The 16,083-nt window shown below is 38.8% G+C and overlaps 1 protein-coding gene across 5 annotated transcripts in view; it reads right to left on the reverse strand.

Moving 5' to 3' along the window:
- The window catches only part of eml6 (EMAP like 6), a 188,362-nt gene that overhangs the window by 165,302 nt on the left and 6,977 nt on the right, over positions 1-16,083 (reverse strand). For all 5 annotated transcript variants that reach the window (XR_010002293.1, XM_062968835.1, XM_062968833.1 and 2 more), the window contains exon 2: positions 8,812-9,691. Coding sequence is in view for 4 of the 5 variants with exons in the window: in XM_062968835.1 (XP_062824905.1) it covers positions 8,812-9,008 (197 nt within the window). In the remaining variant the exon portion in view is untranslated. The remainder of the gene's footprint in view (positions 1-8,811; positions 9,692-16,083) is intronic.

Consider the following 16,083-nt stretch of genomic DNA (forward strand, 5'->3'; position numbering starts at 1 on the left):
TCAAAGTAAGATGAAGGCAAATGAGAGAAGGGATAATGCTATCCTTTTAAAGCTACAGGTAAACTAGAAATCACTTCTAAATAAAAACGTAAATGATTGCTCAGCAAGATTCCTCTCAGTGACCCAGCACTGTTCTGATAGGGTTTCTGCCTCTCTTCTGATTCCCCAAAGATGGACATTGTCTGATTTCATGTAGTAATATCCAATTTTCAATTTTCAATATGTGCCAATAGGTTATCACATAGGGGAAGGAAAAACACTTCTGCTTTTTTGTCATTACAGCTCCACAAGCGCCTGTGTTCAGTGGGGTTTCTTTCAATATACACCCAACAATAATTTTATTTATATACAACCTTTTCCCCTGACTAGAACCCAAGGTGGCTTACAAAAAAGCTGAAAGTGCAATAAAAACAAATGTGCATATGTGTGTGTATGTTTCTCAATACAAGTGCATATACAGCTAACCAAACAAGAAAAAATGTGTCAATGCACTATAGCATGCATTTTATACAACCAGTTGTTGTAACAAGAAGTGTGACAAGTGCTATACTTGGGGTTCAGAGTGTTGTGCTCTTTCATGAAACATCCTACATAGCAAACAAACTATCTGGCACCTCTAGTCTGAGCTATTGAGCTATTGGCCTCTCTTCTTTTCAGAGCTGAAAACATATTTATATATATTTAACGAGAAGAATATATTTCTGTAAATGATTCTAGTAGCTGAACAATATCTGTGATATCATAGAGAAGCACTATATGAATCTATGACAAACGGAACTAAAAAGGAAATGGTTATTGGCTAGTTTACATGCATCAAAAATAGGTATGTTCTGTATCTAAGAATAGTGGTGGACCAAACTGAGACTTACTTCGAGGTTTAAAGCCATTCATTTTTCCAGTTGCTGAAATGGTCAGAAACAAAAAAAGAGGATTATAATATAATCCTGCTACATCTTGAGAACTTGGAACATATCAGTATCTGACATGATAATACCTCTCATAAAGTACTTTACCTGTGTCAGTTACTAGAACGTGGAATATATTCTACATCTATCATTTACCAGCTTCAGAACTGCTCTTAAAAATTGTAATGCCTTTAAAGTTAGCATTTTATTATAATAAAGTAAAAATTGATCCCCTTTCTTAAATTCTGAGGTACTCAATGAAATCACAATTTCACTAACATTCGTAATTACCAGAGGTTTTATCAAGATATTCACTGGCCAAATGCAAATAGTTTTAAACAGAAACAAGCAAAATTAAACAGAATTATTATTTACATATTCTTTACATACATAGACACACACATACTTTAGCTCCCAACATGAACGTAGAGCTTCACAAAGGAGGAGGAGATACTCAGTCCAAATGGCTAATAATTAACACAAAGTAGACCACAAAAAGGGGTGGGAGGAGAGTACGTTGTTATTTCAGTTAGGTATATATCCAATGGCTACATCCTATTCCAAGTAATTTTAGGTTAATAAAATAGCTTCAAATTGGAGTTCTGACTTCCAAGAAACCTCTGTCCAATGTTTTCTCTTTGTAGGTTCAGTACAATAAAAATGGATGCCACATTGTCCAGAAGAAATAATGCTTATGAAACAATGTACATAAGGTGATAGAAGCCAAGAGGACATGGTCACTGCTGTTAATTAGTCACTGACTCCCATTCACAATGGCCTTGACAATATTTTAATAATTTATTAGATGTGCCCTTTGAAAACTATGTAAGTCTGCCATTATAAGAATTGAAGTGCTCTTGACTATACGACAAAAGATTACATTCTAATTGGAGCATCCAAGCCTTTGGAACAAACTCAACATTCATCTCTTTCTGGGCAAGGCCAACTGGATTATTTTATGCACACAAAAGAATGTCATCTGACAAAGAAATGGAAAACATCCTGAAATATATATTATATTTCATTGCATAATAGTCTCACTCCCGCCCACTACATTTTTTGCTGGAGGGCTAAAAGATTTCTAGAGAAATCAATTCTCTAAGGATGTTTTCCCACCAGAGTTATAGAACGGAGGCTATTGTCTGTCAATCATCTGAGTTTCTCCTGCAGAATTCTGGGAAATGTAGTTCAGGGAGGAGCTTTTGGAATCTACAGCTAGAGAGGTCCTTGGCTTCCCTAAACTACATTTCCCAGAATGCTGTAGGATCTGCTAGGACAATTGGCCTCCATTCTATAATGCTGGTGGGAAAACGTCACTGATCCTCAGGAGTGATTCTATGGGTCTTTCCAGAAAGATCAGGGTTGGTTCAAAGCTTTAAAACAATAAAAGCTGCATGCTGTATAACTAATTGGGTGTCTAGTTTGTGATCAACACTATTATATCTTTCGCTAGTGAAACAGAGGGTCTGATTTTCTAAACAGTAATACCAAAAACATAACAAGAATGTTAGAAAATTCTATATAGCAACAACTGCTACTCCAACTACATCCCTAGCAACACATCACTGGATACGAAACAATGGCACTCCCAAGAATCCTTACACATTAGCCACAGGTAGAAAGCAACACGTATGAGTAAAGTTGAGATGTTAAGCACAGAAGATGTTAACATAAGAATTCTTTATGTTCTTATATTAACATATAAACAAATAATAAATATGAATAGCAAGAAAAATAAGACATTATGGTAAAAATTGAAACAAAATATAAATACGTTGACAGAAAGCTACATATCTAAAGGATCTATTATTTATCTATGGTTTGTGGAATTCATAATGATCTCATATTGGGAGAAAGGCAGGACAGAGATTAACTGCACATTACACACATTGTATTTCATCACATAATAGTCATCAACACATTAATAGTAGGACTAACAAGAAGGGCATTTAAAAGACAGAGACTTAACAAAAAAAATTAAAATGGAGTCTCTATTAATTCTTTGACTGTTATCAACTCCAGAAGCTGGAAATTATTGCTGACAGTTTCATTCATGAACAATTGATAAGTTCCTAAAAGTTGATGGAATCTGCCTACTACTTGAGTCTCCTTCGGGGTAGAGAAAGGCCTGATAGAAATATCACAAATAAATAATAAATAAATTCTTCCTCACCATTTTAATTTTTTTCTAAGTGTTTCCACTCCCATCCTCTGTCTACTTCCCTCACATATTCCAGGAATTAAACTGGTGCAATAACAACATATCAGAATATACAATAGACCTGCTCTGGAAGTTGCTTAAACTGTCAACACTAATTATCTTTGGTGGTCAGAATCATTACATGCCTCAAGAAGGCCATTAAAAAGCAAGGAGCAATAGGTATGAGGTTTATATAGCTAGCTATCCATCTTTGGCTGTCACTATCTCACTGAAGAGCTGACTGTGAAGCTTTTCCAATGAAATTATATCTATGAACCCATCAAAGGATGACATTGCTCCAAGCATGGAGTTTCCTCTCCACAATAGTGTCAAGAGAGCAAAATGCAGACATAATCCAATATGGTTCCTGTCTGGTAAGATAACCAATGCAACAACTGAAATGAACCTTATCCACACCATATTCCATCAAACCGTATCCCCCTACCCCACTTTTTGCACTTCAGCACATATGGAATGAATAAACTAACACGGAATGAATAAGCTAACATAAAATAAGTAAGCCTGCCAATTCCTGTTACTATAAAATGCCCTACATGGTCACTCAGTAGAGATTATCAAGCATGCTGAGTAGTTGTAATATGTCTAAAACAAAGGATTCCACAATAAAACCAGTCAATGCAGCAGGATTTAAAGTCTTATCTTAAAGGCCACCAAATTTGCATCAATAAAAAGGCAGCTCTCCACTTGCAGCGCATCCCTTCTAATATTACTATCAAATTTTACTAGCTAGATCTGCAGAGATAAAGCTTGAAAGTCAACACAGGAGTTGTGGAATGACATGGGGAATTATGTTGTATGGAATAATGAAATGTTTTATCTAGCTCAATAACAGTGTACAAATATTCCTTGAGACCACACCAATTGTGAAGCATTTTTTTTTACAATAAATGGCAAAAGTGAATAATAGAACAGTAGTATCTCTTTGTTGGTCTCATTAATCGGCATTGTCCTGTTAATTCTTAATCCCCAATTTTATTTTTAAGTAAATATCTCAGAACTGTAATCATGTTCTCAGAATGAATATTTCTTATTTCATTCCTCACTTTTTAAAAAAATCCAACCAAATGGCTGGAAAAGGAAACGAAAGCTTCTACACATAATAAATCGCCACTGAATTTGGTGGGATTTCTAAATAACACAGGATTAGACTGCTTCCTTGTAAGTCTTTATAACTATCTAAACCACATTGGATTAGACTACTTTCTTATAAGGTATTACAATGTACGGATGAACAAGTGCGACCTGCAACAAAATGATGCTGAGAAGAAGAGATTTTACTCCAAGTTGTAACCTGTGAACTATGCCCTTTTCAATATACTTCATTTCCCTCCTGCGCAGGCTCTCATTTTACATCTTCCCACAAACAATGTCTTAGCATTTCATACCCACTGAAAATGCTCAATTTCCATCATGGTTAGTGGAGCGACGGGTCTTCTTCATACTTATAAATGTAGGAAGATATTTGAATTATAAGTTGTACTGCAGTCAGTAGAGGTTTTACATATAGATTAGGAATTTATTTAAGCCATACTCAAGCTTCATTCCCCCAATGACTAAAATCCCATAAGAGAGGAGAATGCTTGCTTGCTAATCCCCCCACTCCAATGCATTCCTGTTGTTTTTATCCATTGGAGAGCAACTATCTACTGTAGGGAGTTTGCACTTCTCTATCTTAAATATTTAGGGCTCTACATTACAAAATTTATACAGGTAGAACAGACCTCACTATCAACACAACAAAAGTTATTTCTGCAGTGCATGAACTCTATTACAAAAGCATTACTACTAGAAAAGCTACGGTATGTCTCCAGTGGATATGACATATCCCAAAAGGATATGACAAAAAAGTCTTTCCCCCTAAAATTCTAATCATATAACAGAAATAACAGAAAAGCAGGTCTTTAAAAAAAAACTATTACAGCCTTGTATGTGAAAACCCTTATGTTACTCAACAGTAGCTGTGTAATATAGTGAGTGGCATGTTGGACCACAAACTGGGCCCAAGTCTCAGGCATCAATTGAGCTAGATAGATTTGTACAAGTAATAATCATTACTGAAGTTCAGTTTTTCATAAATCAAGTAATTGCAATCACAGACTCCAAGAATGGCACAACTGTAGACTATTCAGAGTGCAATAAAAATATTACAGGACAAATAAAAAACCCACTTAGCACATTCAGTTAAGGATTCAATTAGGAACTCGGGTTGATGGAGGAATATATGAAGGATCACAGAAAAATCTCTGTACTTTGACTGCACAGTCTTTTCCTCTTCCTTACAGCTTTCCATGCTACACAGAACACTACTTTGGAGAGTTTCACAGTGTAGGAAAAGAAAATTTAAGAGTTGCTCATGAACTTCTTCCATCAGCATAAGAACACAAATGGATCCTGCCTAGAATGTGTTTTAAACTTTTTATAATGTTTTTATTAAGTATTTAATTGATGTAATTGTTCTGTTTGATTTTATTGAATTCTGTTCTTGGGAATTGAATTTTGCCAACCCTGTAAGCCGCCTTGAGTCCCTATGGGTGAGAAAGCCGGGGTAAAAATGTTGTAAATAAAATAAATAAATAAATGTCCAGCCACGGAAACTAAGTACAGTACAGGTTGAATATTTCTTATCCAAAATGTTTGGGACCAGAAGTGCTTTGGATTTTGGATATTACAGATATCCTGGAGATGGGAAAACAAGTCTAAACACAAAATTCATTTATGTTCCACAAACACCTTGTACTCATAGCTTGAAGGTAATTTTATACACAATACTTTAAATAATTTTGTGAACAAAACAAAGTTTGTGTACACAGAACCACCAGAAAGCAAAGGTGTCACTATCTCAGCCACCCATGAGGACAATTCTGGATTCTAGAATAGTTCAGATTTCAGGATTCCTGACAGAGAATTCCTAACCTGTATCCGATTATCTTCAGTTTAATATTGGAGCTGAAATCATATGACCCTCCAGGTGTTGTTGGGCTGCAACTCTCAGCATTCATCACCACTGGCTTTGCTGGTTAAGGCTGATGGGATCTGTTATCATCTAGAGCAGTGGTTCTCAACCTGTGGGTCCCCAGGTGTTTTGGCCTACAACTCTCAGAAATCCTAGCCAGTTTACCAGCTGTTAGGATTTCTGGGAGTTGAAGGCCAAAACATCTGGGGACCCACAGATTGAGAATCACTGATCTAAAAGGTTAGATGATGCCCATCTCTAACTTAATACCTGATATACATTATATTTCTAAAGAAGCTTCTCTCCTGATAAAAACAGTCACCAAAAACAGCCAACTTCCAACCACTGGGCAATTCAGCAATGAGAGCTTGGTTAATTCAGTCTCTTTCAAGCTTAACTACTTTGCAAGGCTATTTTGAGCATAAACTGAAACGTACCAGCTTTGACATCAGAGGAAAGGTGGAATATAAATGTAATTACTAATCATAATTATTTGAAGTTATACAATGATATATAAAATAACACAAACTCCATTTTAGGTTCTAGTACAATGTTAAACTATAATTTATGAAAATCAGTAGCAAAAGATTGATTACCTCCTTGCAGCATGCAAGAGAACAGATGTTGGGTGGAGACATACAACCCCAAACTCATGATATAATGATAAATCATGATGTATCTATATGTCCAAACCAACTCAATCTATGGGACAGCCTCCCTTTCTCTGATATGGGGTTAAGAAAATGGACCAGGCCTTACTAAGAAGCATCTCTTGTGAATTTCAGCTGGACTAACTTCCAAGTAGTCCCAACTCTTCTGGGTTTCAGAAAGGCTGTGAAAACATGGCTGTGTGCACAAGCTTTTAACGAGTAATATGATAACGTCGACATGGTCCGATTGAAGGCTGAAGCATGAGGTTTTTAGACAAATGGATCTAATTTACATATGTTTTAATTGTTATAATGTATTTTAATTATGTATTTTTATAGTTTTATTTGATGATATGTACTGTTTTTGTTTTATTATTATGTTCTTGGCATTAAATGTTGCCAACTGTTGGAAGCTGCCTTGAGTCCCCCCGGGTGAGAAGGGCGGGATATAAATGCTGGAAATAAATAAGTATTGTGTCCCAAGAGGCAAACAAACTTTATGACCTCTATAGATCTGATAAATTGCTTATCACAACCACTTTATCACTTTAAAGTGACAAAGATATTTCATAGTAGGGCTACAGATATGGCAAACTCACATAAATAACCAGATGCTTGACCAAAGATTAATTGAAAGTTAGAAACCACTTTGGGTGGACATGAAACTATACACATAAAAAAGTTATGGTAGTTCTCTGTTTCCAAAGGAGGAACAACAATGTGGACAGCAGAAACAATCTCAATATGATATTTAATGCAATAAACTTGCAAATGGAGGAGAGGCAGTTCCAGCTTTTTTTTCTGTACGGGTATTGTATTTAATAAACTCTGAAGCTAGCTTAGCCATATCTGCCTTTCACAATAAATGACAAGGAAGTATCATAAGGATAGTTTAACATGTCTTTTTCAGACTGGCAACATATAAAAAGATGTGCCTGAGCATCTTCAGGAACTTAACCCTTGTATACATCTCTCTACAACAGACAATTTGATTTTCAAATCATAAGGTGCAATCCTTACCTGGGAGTAAGCAACATTGTACTCAATGGTACTTACTTTTAAGTAGACACATAGAAGATTGCACTGTTGCAAAAATATAACATTGCAATCCTGGATATACTTAACTGGGAGAAATTGGTCCTTCACAGTAAATATGTTTAAAATGGGATATGAGCATTACCCAGATGTTGAAATGTTGGGATTAGGGTTAAAACTGACCAGAGTGGAATAACAGATGCACTACAACTGTTTGCACAAACTCCAGATGTTATCAATGAAACAGGATGCACACCTGTATCCTATTTAGATGCTAGCCATTATAATTGTCAACTAAAAATAATAATAAAGGAGCCAATGGGTATAATTTTCCAGATCTGGGGTACAACTAAACTTAATTTTTGCCAAGATGCTGGGTTAGGGCAGACATGCAAAACCAAAGGAGAACCTTCCACAAGATCTCAGTACATCCAGTAGTCACATTCACATATTTGGAAATATTTGATTTGAAAGCAAATACATCCAAAGGGATTAAAGGGAAAGACCTCTAGGTATGTGATTCTAGATTTGGGGTGCAATTAAACTTAATATCTGCCAAGATCCTGGGTTAGGATACATATACAAAACTAAGCAAGATCCCTCCACTAGATTTCAGTACATACAGCTGTCACATTCACATTTTTAGATATATTTTCTTTCAAAGGTAATGTATTCATAGGGCTCGAGGAGTATGAGTTTCCAGATTTGGGGTGCAATTAAACTTAATCTTGCCAAGATCCTGGGTAGGGCAGACATGCAAAATCAGAAGAGAACACTCTACAAGATCTCAACACATCCAGCTGTCACAGACACATCTTTGAACATAGGCACTTTCAAAGAGGGATCTTAAGAGAAGGGTTTAAGATACCTCTTCAAAAGCAAACATATCCAAAAACGTGGATGTGACAGCTGGATGTACTGAGATCTTGTGGAGGGCTCTCTCCTGGTTTTGAATGTCTGCCTTGACACAGGATTTGAGCAGAGATTAAGTTTAGGGTTGCAGCGTTGTTTTGCCAAACCTCCCTTCCCCATGGAGCCTTTTCTTACCTGATAATGTCATCGTTGTGCCCCAGGAAAAATTTCTGGCTGTGCTCCCTGGTGTTGTAAACCACTCCGACTCCAGCCACAAAGTAAACCACTTCCTTGCCTGCTGTGTAGTACAGGTTGTTGCGGCACTGGTGACCCCTGTAGCCATAGACCCACTCCAGACGGAGCTGGCATCTAGGAGCTGTCCGATCCGCCATGATAATCAAACCCCCCCTCCTCAGAAGAGGGAAAAACTGGTGCTAACCCCACCTCCACGTCCCTTGCCTTTCCCAGTTTTCTTCCTTCCAAAGGCTGCTGATTCCTGCTGAGCTGCCAAGTCTTCCGGCTGCACTTTCAGATGCTGATGATTTCCAGTGAAAAATGCATCCTGTTCAGCTGCTGCTGCTGTTTCAGTCACCGCTGCTGCTGCTGCTGATGCCTTTGCTTTTGCTAGTAGTACTCAGCCGCCACCATAATCTTCTACCGCCAAAGATGAGCAGCTGCTGTTTTCCTACTGTTTTGCAACCCAGACAACTTCAGGGAGGGGGGGGGGGATTTCAATACATAGAGGCAAATCAGTGCTGAATGAAACTGTGCCTGTCAGTTGCTTCTGAAGGAGAAAAACCTGGCGTTATTACAGCAACTGGGTGCAGAGTGGCAGCGGTGCTGTGTGCCTCCATCTCCTTAGTGCATCTCCTTATTGAGTGCCTTCCAAGGATAAAAGTCACTGCCTTTCAAATATGCTTGGAGTGGGTTTAAGGATGCCGAAAGTGCAAAATCAACCTTTTCCTTTTGAATTGTCGAGTGCAAATTCCAGTTCATTCTGTGGCTGAGCGAAGATGCAACCTTCTGTCGGTTTTCCTCATCATAATTTGCCTCTCAGTGCAGAGACAGGAAAAATCTGGAGGGAGACGAGGGAAAACTTCACATGAAAAATAATCACCCAGCAACTTCATAGTATTAATGATTACTACAAAGTAGCCTCAATTTCACATTTTTGAACACTGGATCTAGAAGGTGAAACTATACTTACAGTAGAGTCTCACTTATCCAAGCTTCTGGATTATCCAAGGCATTTTTGTAGTCAATGTTTTCAATACATCATATTTTGGTGCTAAATTCGTAAATACAGTAATTACAACATAACATTACTGCATATTGAACTACTTTTTCTGTCAAATTTGTTGTACAACATGATATTTTGGTGCTTAATTTGTAAAATCATAACCTAATTTGATGTTTAATAGGCTTTTCCTTAATCCCTCCTTACTATCCAAGATATTCGCTTATCCAAGGTTCTGCCAGCCCGTTTAGCTTGGTTAAGTGAGACTCTATTGTATTTAGCAACTAAAATGTATTGATCTTTGCTAGGGGATACATTCCAAATCAAAATAATATACTCTGTAGCTCTCTGCTTCATATTAAGAATTTATTGTTTAAGGTGCTGCTTGTGACTGCACTACATCCAACCTGAAAATAAAATCACCTCAAAGTAGCACTCATCAACTTGTTCCCCACTAAACTACAGCACCATAAGTTTGTATCAAAAATCCAGCTTATGTGCACAGAAAAAGTGGCAGTTGTTCCATGAAGATGCACTATTTAAATTAAGGGTGCATTTATACTGAAGAAAGAACAGTTTGACACTACTCTAGCAGCCCTGGCTCAATGCTACAGAATCGTGAAAGTTGCAGTTTGGCAAGGCACCAGCCCTGTTTGGCAGAGAAGGCGAAAGACCTTGTAAAACTGCAACTCTCATGACTCCAGAGCATTGTGCCATGGCAGTTGAAGTGGTGCCAAACTTCATTAATTCTACAGTGTAGGTGCACCCCAAGAAGCTTTGGCAAACATTATGAATATAGGCAGGTGTGGGAATATTGTGTTGACATTAGCATTATATAAATTAGGCCACAGCCAGAACCTAATTGTTCCAAGGCAGTGTTCTTCAGTTTGTGCTGACACCAAACTTGGAATATTTGAAAGAACCCACAGATGGAAGGGGAGGGTTGCCAGTTTGGCAGTCAGTATATAATATATGCAGTTTAAATCTGCTATGTGGTCAATGGAAGAAGAGGCGCTCTAAAACCATAGCTTCTGCATCCCAGGTCCTCCCTTGCCACTGCCTCCCACATTTCCATCCCTAGGATTCCAGTCTAAAAGGACAAATATTGGTAGACTAGTGGGAGTCCCTGGTGGCGCAGCGGATTAAACCACTGAGGTGCAGAACTTGCTGACCAGAAGATCGGCTGTTCGAATCCGGGGAGTGGGGTGTGGTGTTAGCCACAGCTTCTGCCATCTCAGCAGTTCAAAAACATGCACATGTGAGTAGATCAATAGGTACCACTTCGGAGGGAAGGTAACAGAGCTCCATGCAGTCATGCCGGCCACATGACCTTGGAGGTGTCTATGGACAATGCCGGTTCTTCAGCTTAGAAATGGAGATGAGCACCAACCCCCAGAGTTGGCCAGGACTAGACTTAATGTCAGGGGAAAACCTTTACCGATCTAGTGGGAACCTATTCACACGGAGGCCCAAGCATTGCTGCCTTCTTCCCTTTCACAAGATAAAATGAACAGGGAGCACTCCTTCACTAGGAGCACAAGCCACTCACCCACAATGAGAAAGAAAATAATAGCAGGGATAAAGAACAAGTTTGCAATTAGAAAGGGGGAAATGATAAACAAAGATGATTTGGGATTTCATATCAGAAGTAGAATTTCAGGTTACTGTGTAGTACAATGCAGTGAACAGAGTGAGGGCTGTGGTCCATTTTTATTGCAATCCGCTTTTTAAAAACAGAATATATATATTTTTAAAAAGATTACAAAATAAATATTTTTCCTTCTCTGATTTTTGTTAACAATGACTTTAGAAACCAGGTCTAAGCAGGCCTGTATGCTCACATTGGGACTTTTCAAATTGACCATCACAATTCTAGTTTCTCATGGGGATCATCTACACAATAGCCTCCTCAGTGGCGCAGTGGGTTAAACCCTTGTGTCGGCAGGACTGATGACTTGAAGGCTGAGTTGCTGACCTGAAGATTGCCAGTTCAAATCCAGCTGGGAAGAGTGCAAGTGAGCTCCCTCTATCAGCTCCATCTCCATGTGGGAACATAAGAGAAGCCTCCCACAAGGATGGTAAAAACATCAAAAACATCTGGGCATCCCTTGGGCAATGTCCTTAGGTAAAAGGTAAAGGTTTCCCCTGACGTTAAGTCCAGTCATGACCGACTCTGGGGGTTGGCGCTCATCTCCATTTCTAAGCCGAAGAGCCGGCGTTGTCCATAGACACTTCCAAGGTCATGTGGCATAGTTACCTTCCCGCCGGAGCGGTACCTATTGATCTACTCACATTTGCATGTTTTCGAACTGCTAGGTTGGCAACGTCCTTGCAAACAGAATTTTCTCATACCAGCAGCGACTTGCAGTTTCTCAAGTCGCTCCTGACATGAAGAAAAAAAATCTACACTGACTGTTCAAACTGTTATTGAAAGAAGTGTCTTTGCTGTGCAGATGATTACATAGGAAATCCTGGAACCATTTTGAATCCTGGGTAATGATTATTGCACTAACCATAGAGCACTGATGTGCATTAAGGGCTTTCTTTTGCATGCTTTTGTGGGTGTTTTGTTATCTGGCTGCTGCAGTTTGAAGCTATCTTCGAACTGGGTTAAATAATCCATGTATATGGAGTCATGGTATTTCTTGCATGCTGGCTGGGAGATTGTAGGAACCGTAATCCAAACAAACGTATTTTCCAAATTCTATCTTTCCATATCTTACTACTTGTTCAGGGACTCTAGAAATAAGAATTTATTAAGCTTTTACATTTTAGGACCACATCCGTGCTGGGGCTTTAAGCAAGAGTATAATTTTCCCATTGAAAATAAGTACTTTAAAAAATAGGCTTGACACACAGAGACATATTTATATAATTATATTTATATATAATAACTAACACAATAAGATGGCGTCTGAGTTTCAACTCTTAACAAATACCAGATGTGGAGGTTGCTAAGTTGACATGACATCGACATCATGGCTCCGTGGATGGAGGGAAGATGCATTTTAGGGGTAGCAATATGTTCCCACAGAAAGGCAGGGAGAGATCGTCTTTTCTGAAGCACAGCATATCTCCAGAGGCAAGGAAAGGTAATCCAATCCAGCCTTCCAGTCAAACTAACAATCCCTTTGGGAGTGTCTGGTGATGTTATGTTCTGGCACATACATGAGAATCATGTTCTCCCAATGGAAGAGTGATACTCTCTGTGGTTAAGAAACAAAAGTGTGACCGTGCCCCTTCCAGGAGTGTTTCTCTCCTAGAAAGATGCATCTGTCTCCCTACTGATCTGACAATGTAGAAATGGCTAGTTTTCTTCTAAGTAAAAATGTGAAACAGTTTACTTTGAAGTACACATTTCTGTGCCACAACATTCTGCACAAACCTCATATATATCTTGCAAGCAGGGCCATGCAAACGTCGGGTTTGTGGAATCCATCTTGCTTTGCAATAGAAACCAAAGATATTCATTTTATTTATCTATTATCCTGCCTTTCTTCTGAAGATAGATACTCAAGGCAGTTAAGATCCAGTGTGTGCATCTACACTGTAGAATTAATGTAGTTTCACATCACAGCTCAGTGTTATGGAATCCTGCGAGTTGTAGTTTGGTGAAGTGCTAGAACTTTGGCAAAGAAGGCTAATTACCTTGTAAAGCTACAACTCCGAGGATTCTGTATCATTTTGCTACGGCAGTTAAAGTGATGTCAAACTGCTTTAAAAATGTATACACCAGAGCTTCCTCTGTTCTATGTGAAATACTTCCATATTTACCATGTAAAAGTTCGACTTATCATAATTTCATCCAAAGACTGAGGCATTGGCATTCCTGACCTTGGGAATGCAACCAAACCATAAGACAACTCAAACGGCATTGGCACAATTATTATTTGACTTTGACATCGACTCATTTATTTATTATAGGAGCCCCCCTTGTGCTGGCAAGACTGCTGACCAAAAGGTGCGCGGTTCGAATCCGGGGAGCGGGGTGAGCTCCCGTCGGTCAGTTCAAGCTTCCCATGAGGAGACATGAGAGAAGCCTCCCACAGGCGTCCCCTGGGCAACGTCCTTGCAGAGAGCCAATTCTCTCACACCAGAAGCAACTTGCAGTTTCTCAAGTTGCTCCTGACATGGAAGTTTTTTTTCCTTGTAGGGTAATGATATCAACTGATTAAAGAAAAAACGGAGCAGCTGGCTCTTATCTCTCCAACAGCATTTAGATTTGCAAAAAGCAACTAGAAAAGGTTTTAGAGAATGGAAATAAATAGCCCTTCTAAATATTTGTCTCGCCATCAACCTGGTCTTAAAAATACAATAATAGGAGCCCGCTGAGAAGTTACTAAGAATGAAGAAAGTTGGGGTGGTAATGCCCAGAGGCGAAAAAGCACCAATTCATTATTGCTTTGAATGTCTAATGTAATATAGTGTTCATTTCTTACATCCTTCAAATCACTTCTTAATAACCAGCTTTTCTGTGAAACATGACCATCAAATTTTAATCCTATTCAAATGCTCTATTTATAGGGAAAGGAGTTATTGAAGCTGGAGTGCCTTGCTTCTAAATAAAATAATTTTGGACGGCAGCAGTCTCCGATGTCCTATTCTTTTATGCATATGGAAATAAAAGACACATTTTCCCTAATTCAATCTGGACCTCATTTCGCTCGTCAAATCTTAAATCTGTATAATCCAAGCTCCTTGGGCCATGGGCCTATTATAAAAAGAAAGGTTTAATCAAACACCCTTCTAGCTATAAAATTTCGATTCAACCACCTTGTTTAACCCCTGGGATTTTACAACCTGTACATGAAGTCAAGATATTCTGCCTCTGATAGCTGAACAATTCCTACCTTCTATGAAATGTGCTTATTCTTTAATATTAATGGTGTTATCTTGAATATCTTAAAGCAGCCAGTCCCACAAATGTTCTATGAAGAGTTCCTGCTGATCATAGTTTCATTGGATGACCTCTAAATATGTACTCTTGATCCTTGGTTATGGTAAAGGGAGAAAACTAGTTTCACACAGTTTACAATTTTGTATGCCTTTTTCCTAGGAGCAATATCCACGGAATTCAGGGATAACCCGAGAATCATTCTAGCAAAGTTGTTGAGAGCAATGACATGGGATTTCTGAAATTCAGATTCAAGTCCCTACATATCCATATCAGACAACCATACATCTTGCCAATAAATCCTCTTGATTAGGTCACCATAAGTCAGAAATGACTCAAAGGCACACAGCAATACCAGGGGTTATCCCACCTTGCCCCTATCTCAGTTCAATGGGATAGGCTCAATTTAGTGCTTAGATGAGAAACCAATGAACACCAGTTGCTATAGGCCAGGCATTGGCAAACTTTGGCCATCCAGGTGTTTTGACTCCAGCTACCACAATTCCTAACAGCCAGTGGGCTGTTAAGAATTGTGAGAGATGAAGTCCAAAACACCTGGAGGGCCAAAGTTTGCCCATGCCTCTAAAGGCTATATTTCAGAGGAAGGAAATGGCAAAACTGGATCAGTGGTTCTCAACCTTTGGGTCCCCAGATGTTTTGGCCTACAACTCCCAAAAATCCCAGCCAGTTTACCAACTCCTCTGGATATCCCTTGCCTGAGAAAACCCTACCAAAAAAAATAATCATGGGATTGCCATAATAATAATATATTGTCGAAGGCTTTCATGACCAGGATCACAGGGTTGTTGTATGTCTTTCGGGCTGTGTGGCCATGTTCAAGAAGTATTCTCTCCTGACATTTCGCCCACATCTATGGCAGGAGAGAATGCTTCTGGAACATGGCCACACAGCCCGAAAGACATACAACAACCCAATAATACTATACTTTATTTATATTCTTCTCTATCTCCCCGAGGCGACTCAAAGCGGATTACAGGTACATATATGGCAAACATTCAGTGCCATTATACAATTGACAAAAAACAGACAGTACATAAACAGAGGTAAGGCTTCCCTCTTTTTATCTCTTGAATCCGGCTGTGCTTGACTCAGGCATGGGATTTTCCAGAACAAGGAGCCTGTCGTCCATGGATGCTTTTTCTGGTCTGATTTTTGCTGGCATGTTCTTCAAGGTGCCTTTTACCTCCCTGCCAAAGTGGTTACCTATTTATCTACTTACATTGTTGTTTTTGAACTGCTAGGTAAGCAGAAGCTGGGCTGACGATGGGAGCTCACCCCAAGCCAGGCTTGAACTGGCAACCCTTTGGTCGGCAGG

This window comes from Anolis carolinensis, chromosome 1 (genome assembly GCF_035594765.1).
Source record: "Anolis carolinensis isolate JA03-04 chromosome 1, rAnoCar3.1.pri, whole genome shotgun sequence".
Classification (NCBI taxonomy): domain Eukaryota; kingdom Metazoa; phylum Chordata; class Lepidosauria; order Squamata; family Dactyloidae; genus Anolis; species Anolis carolinensis.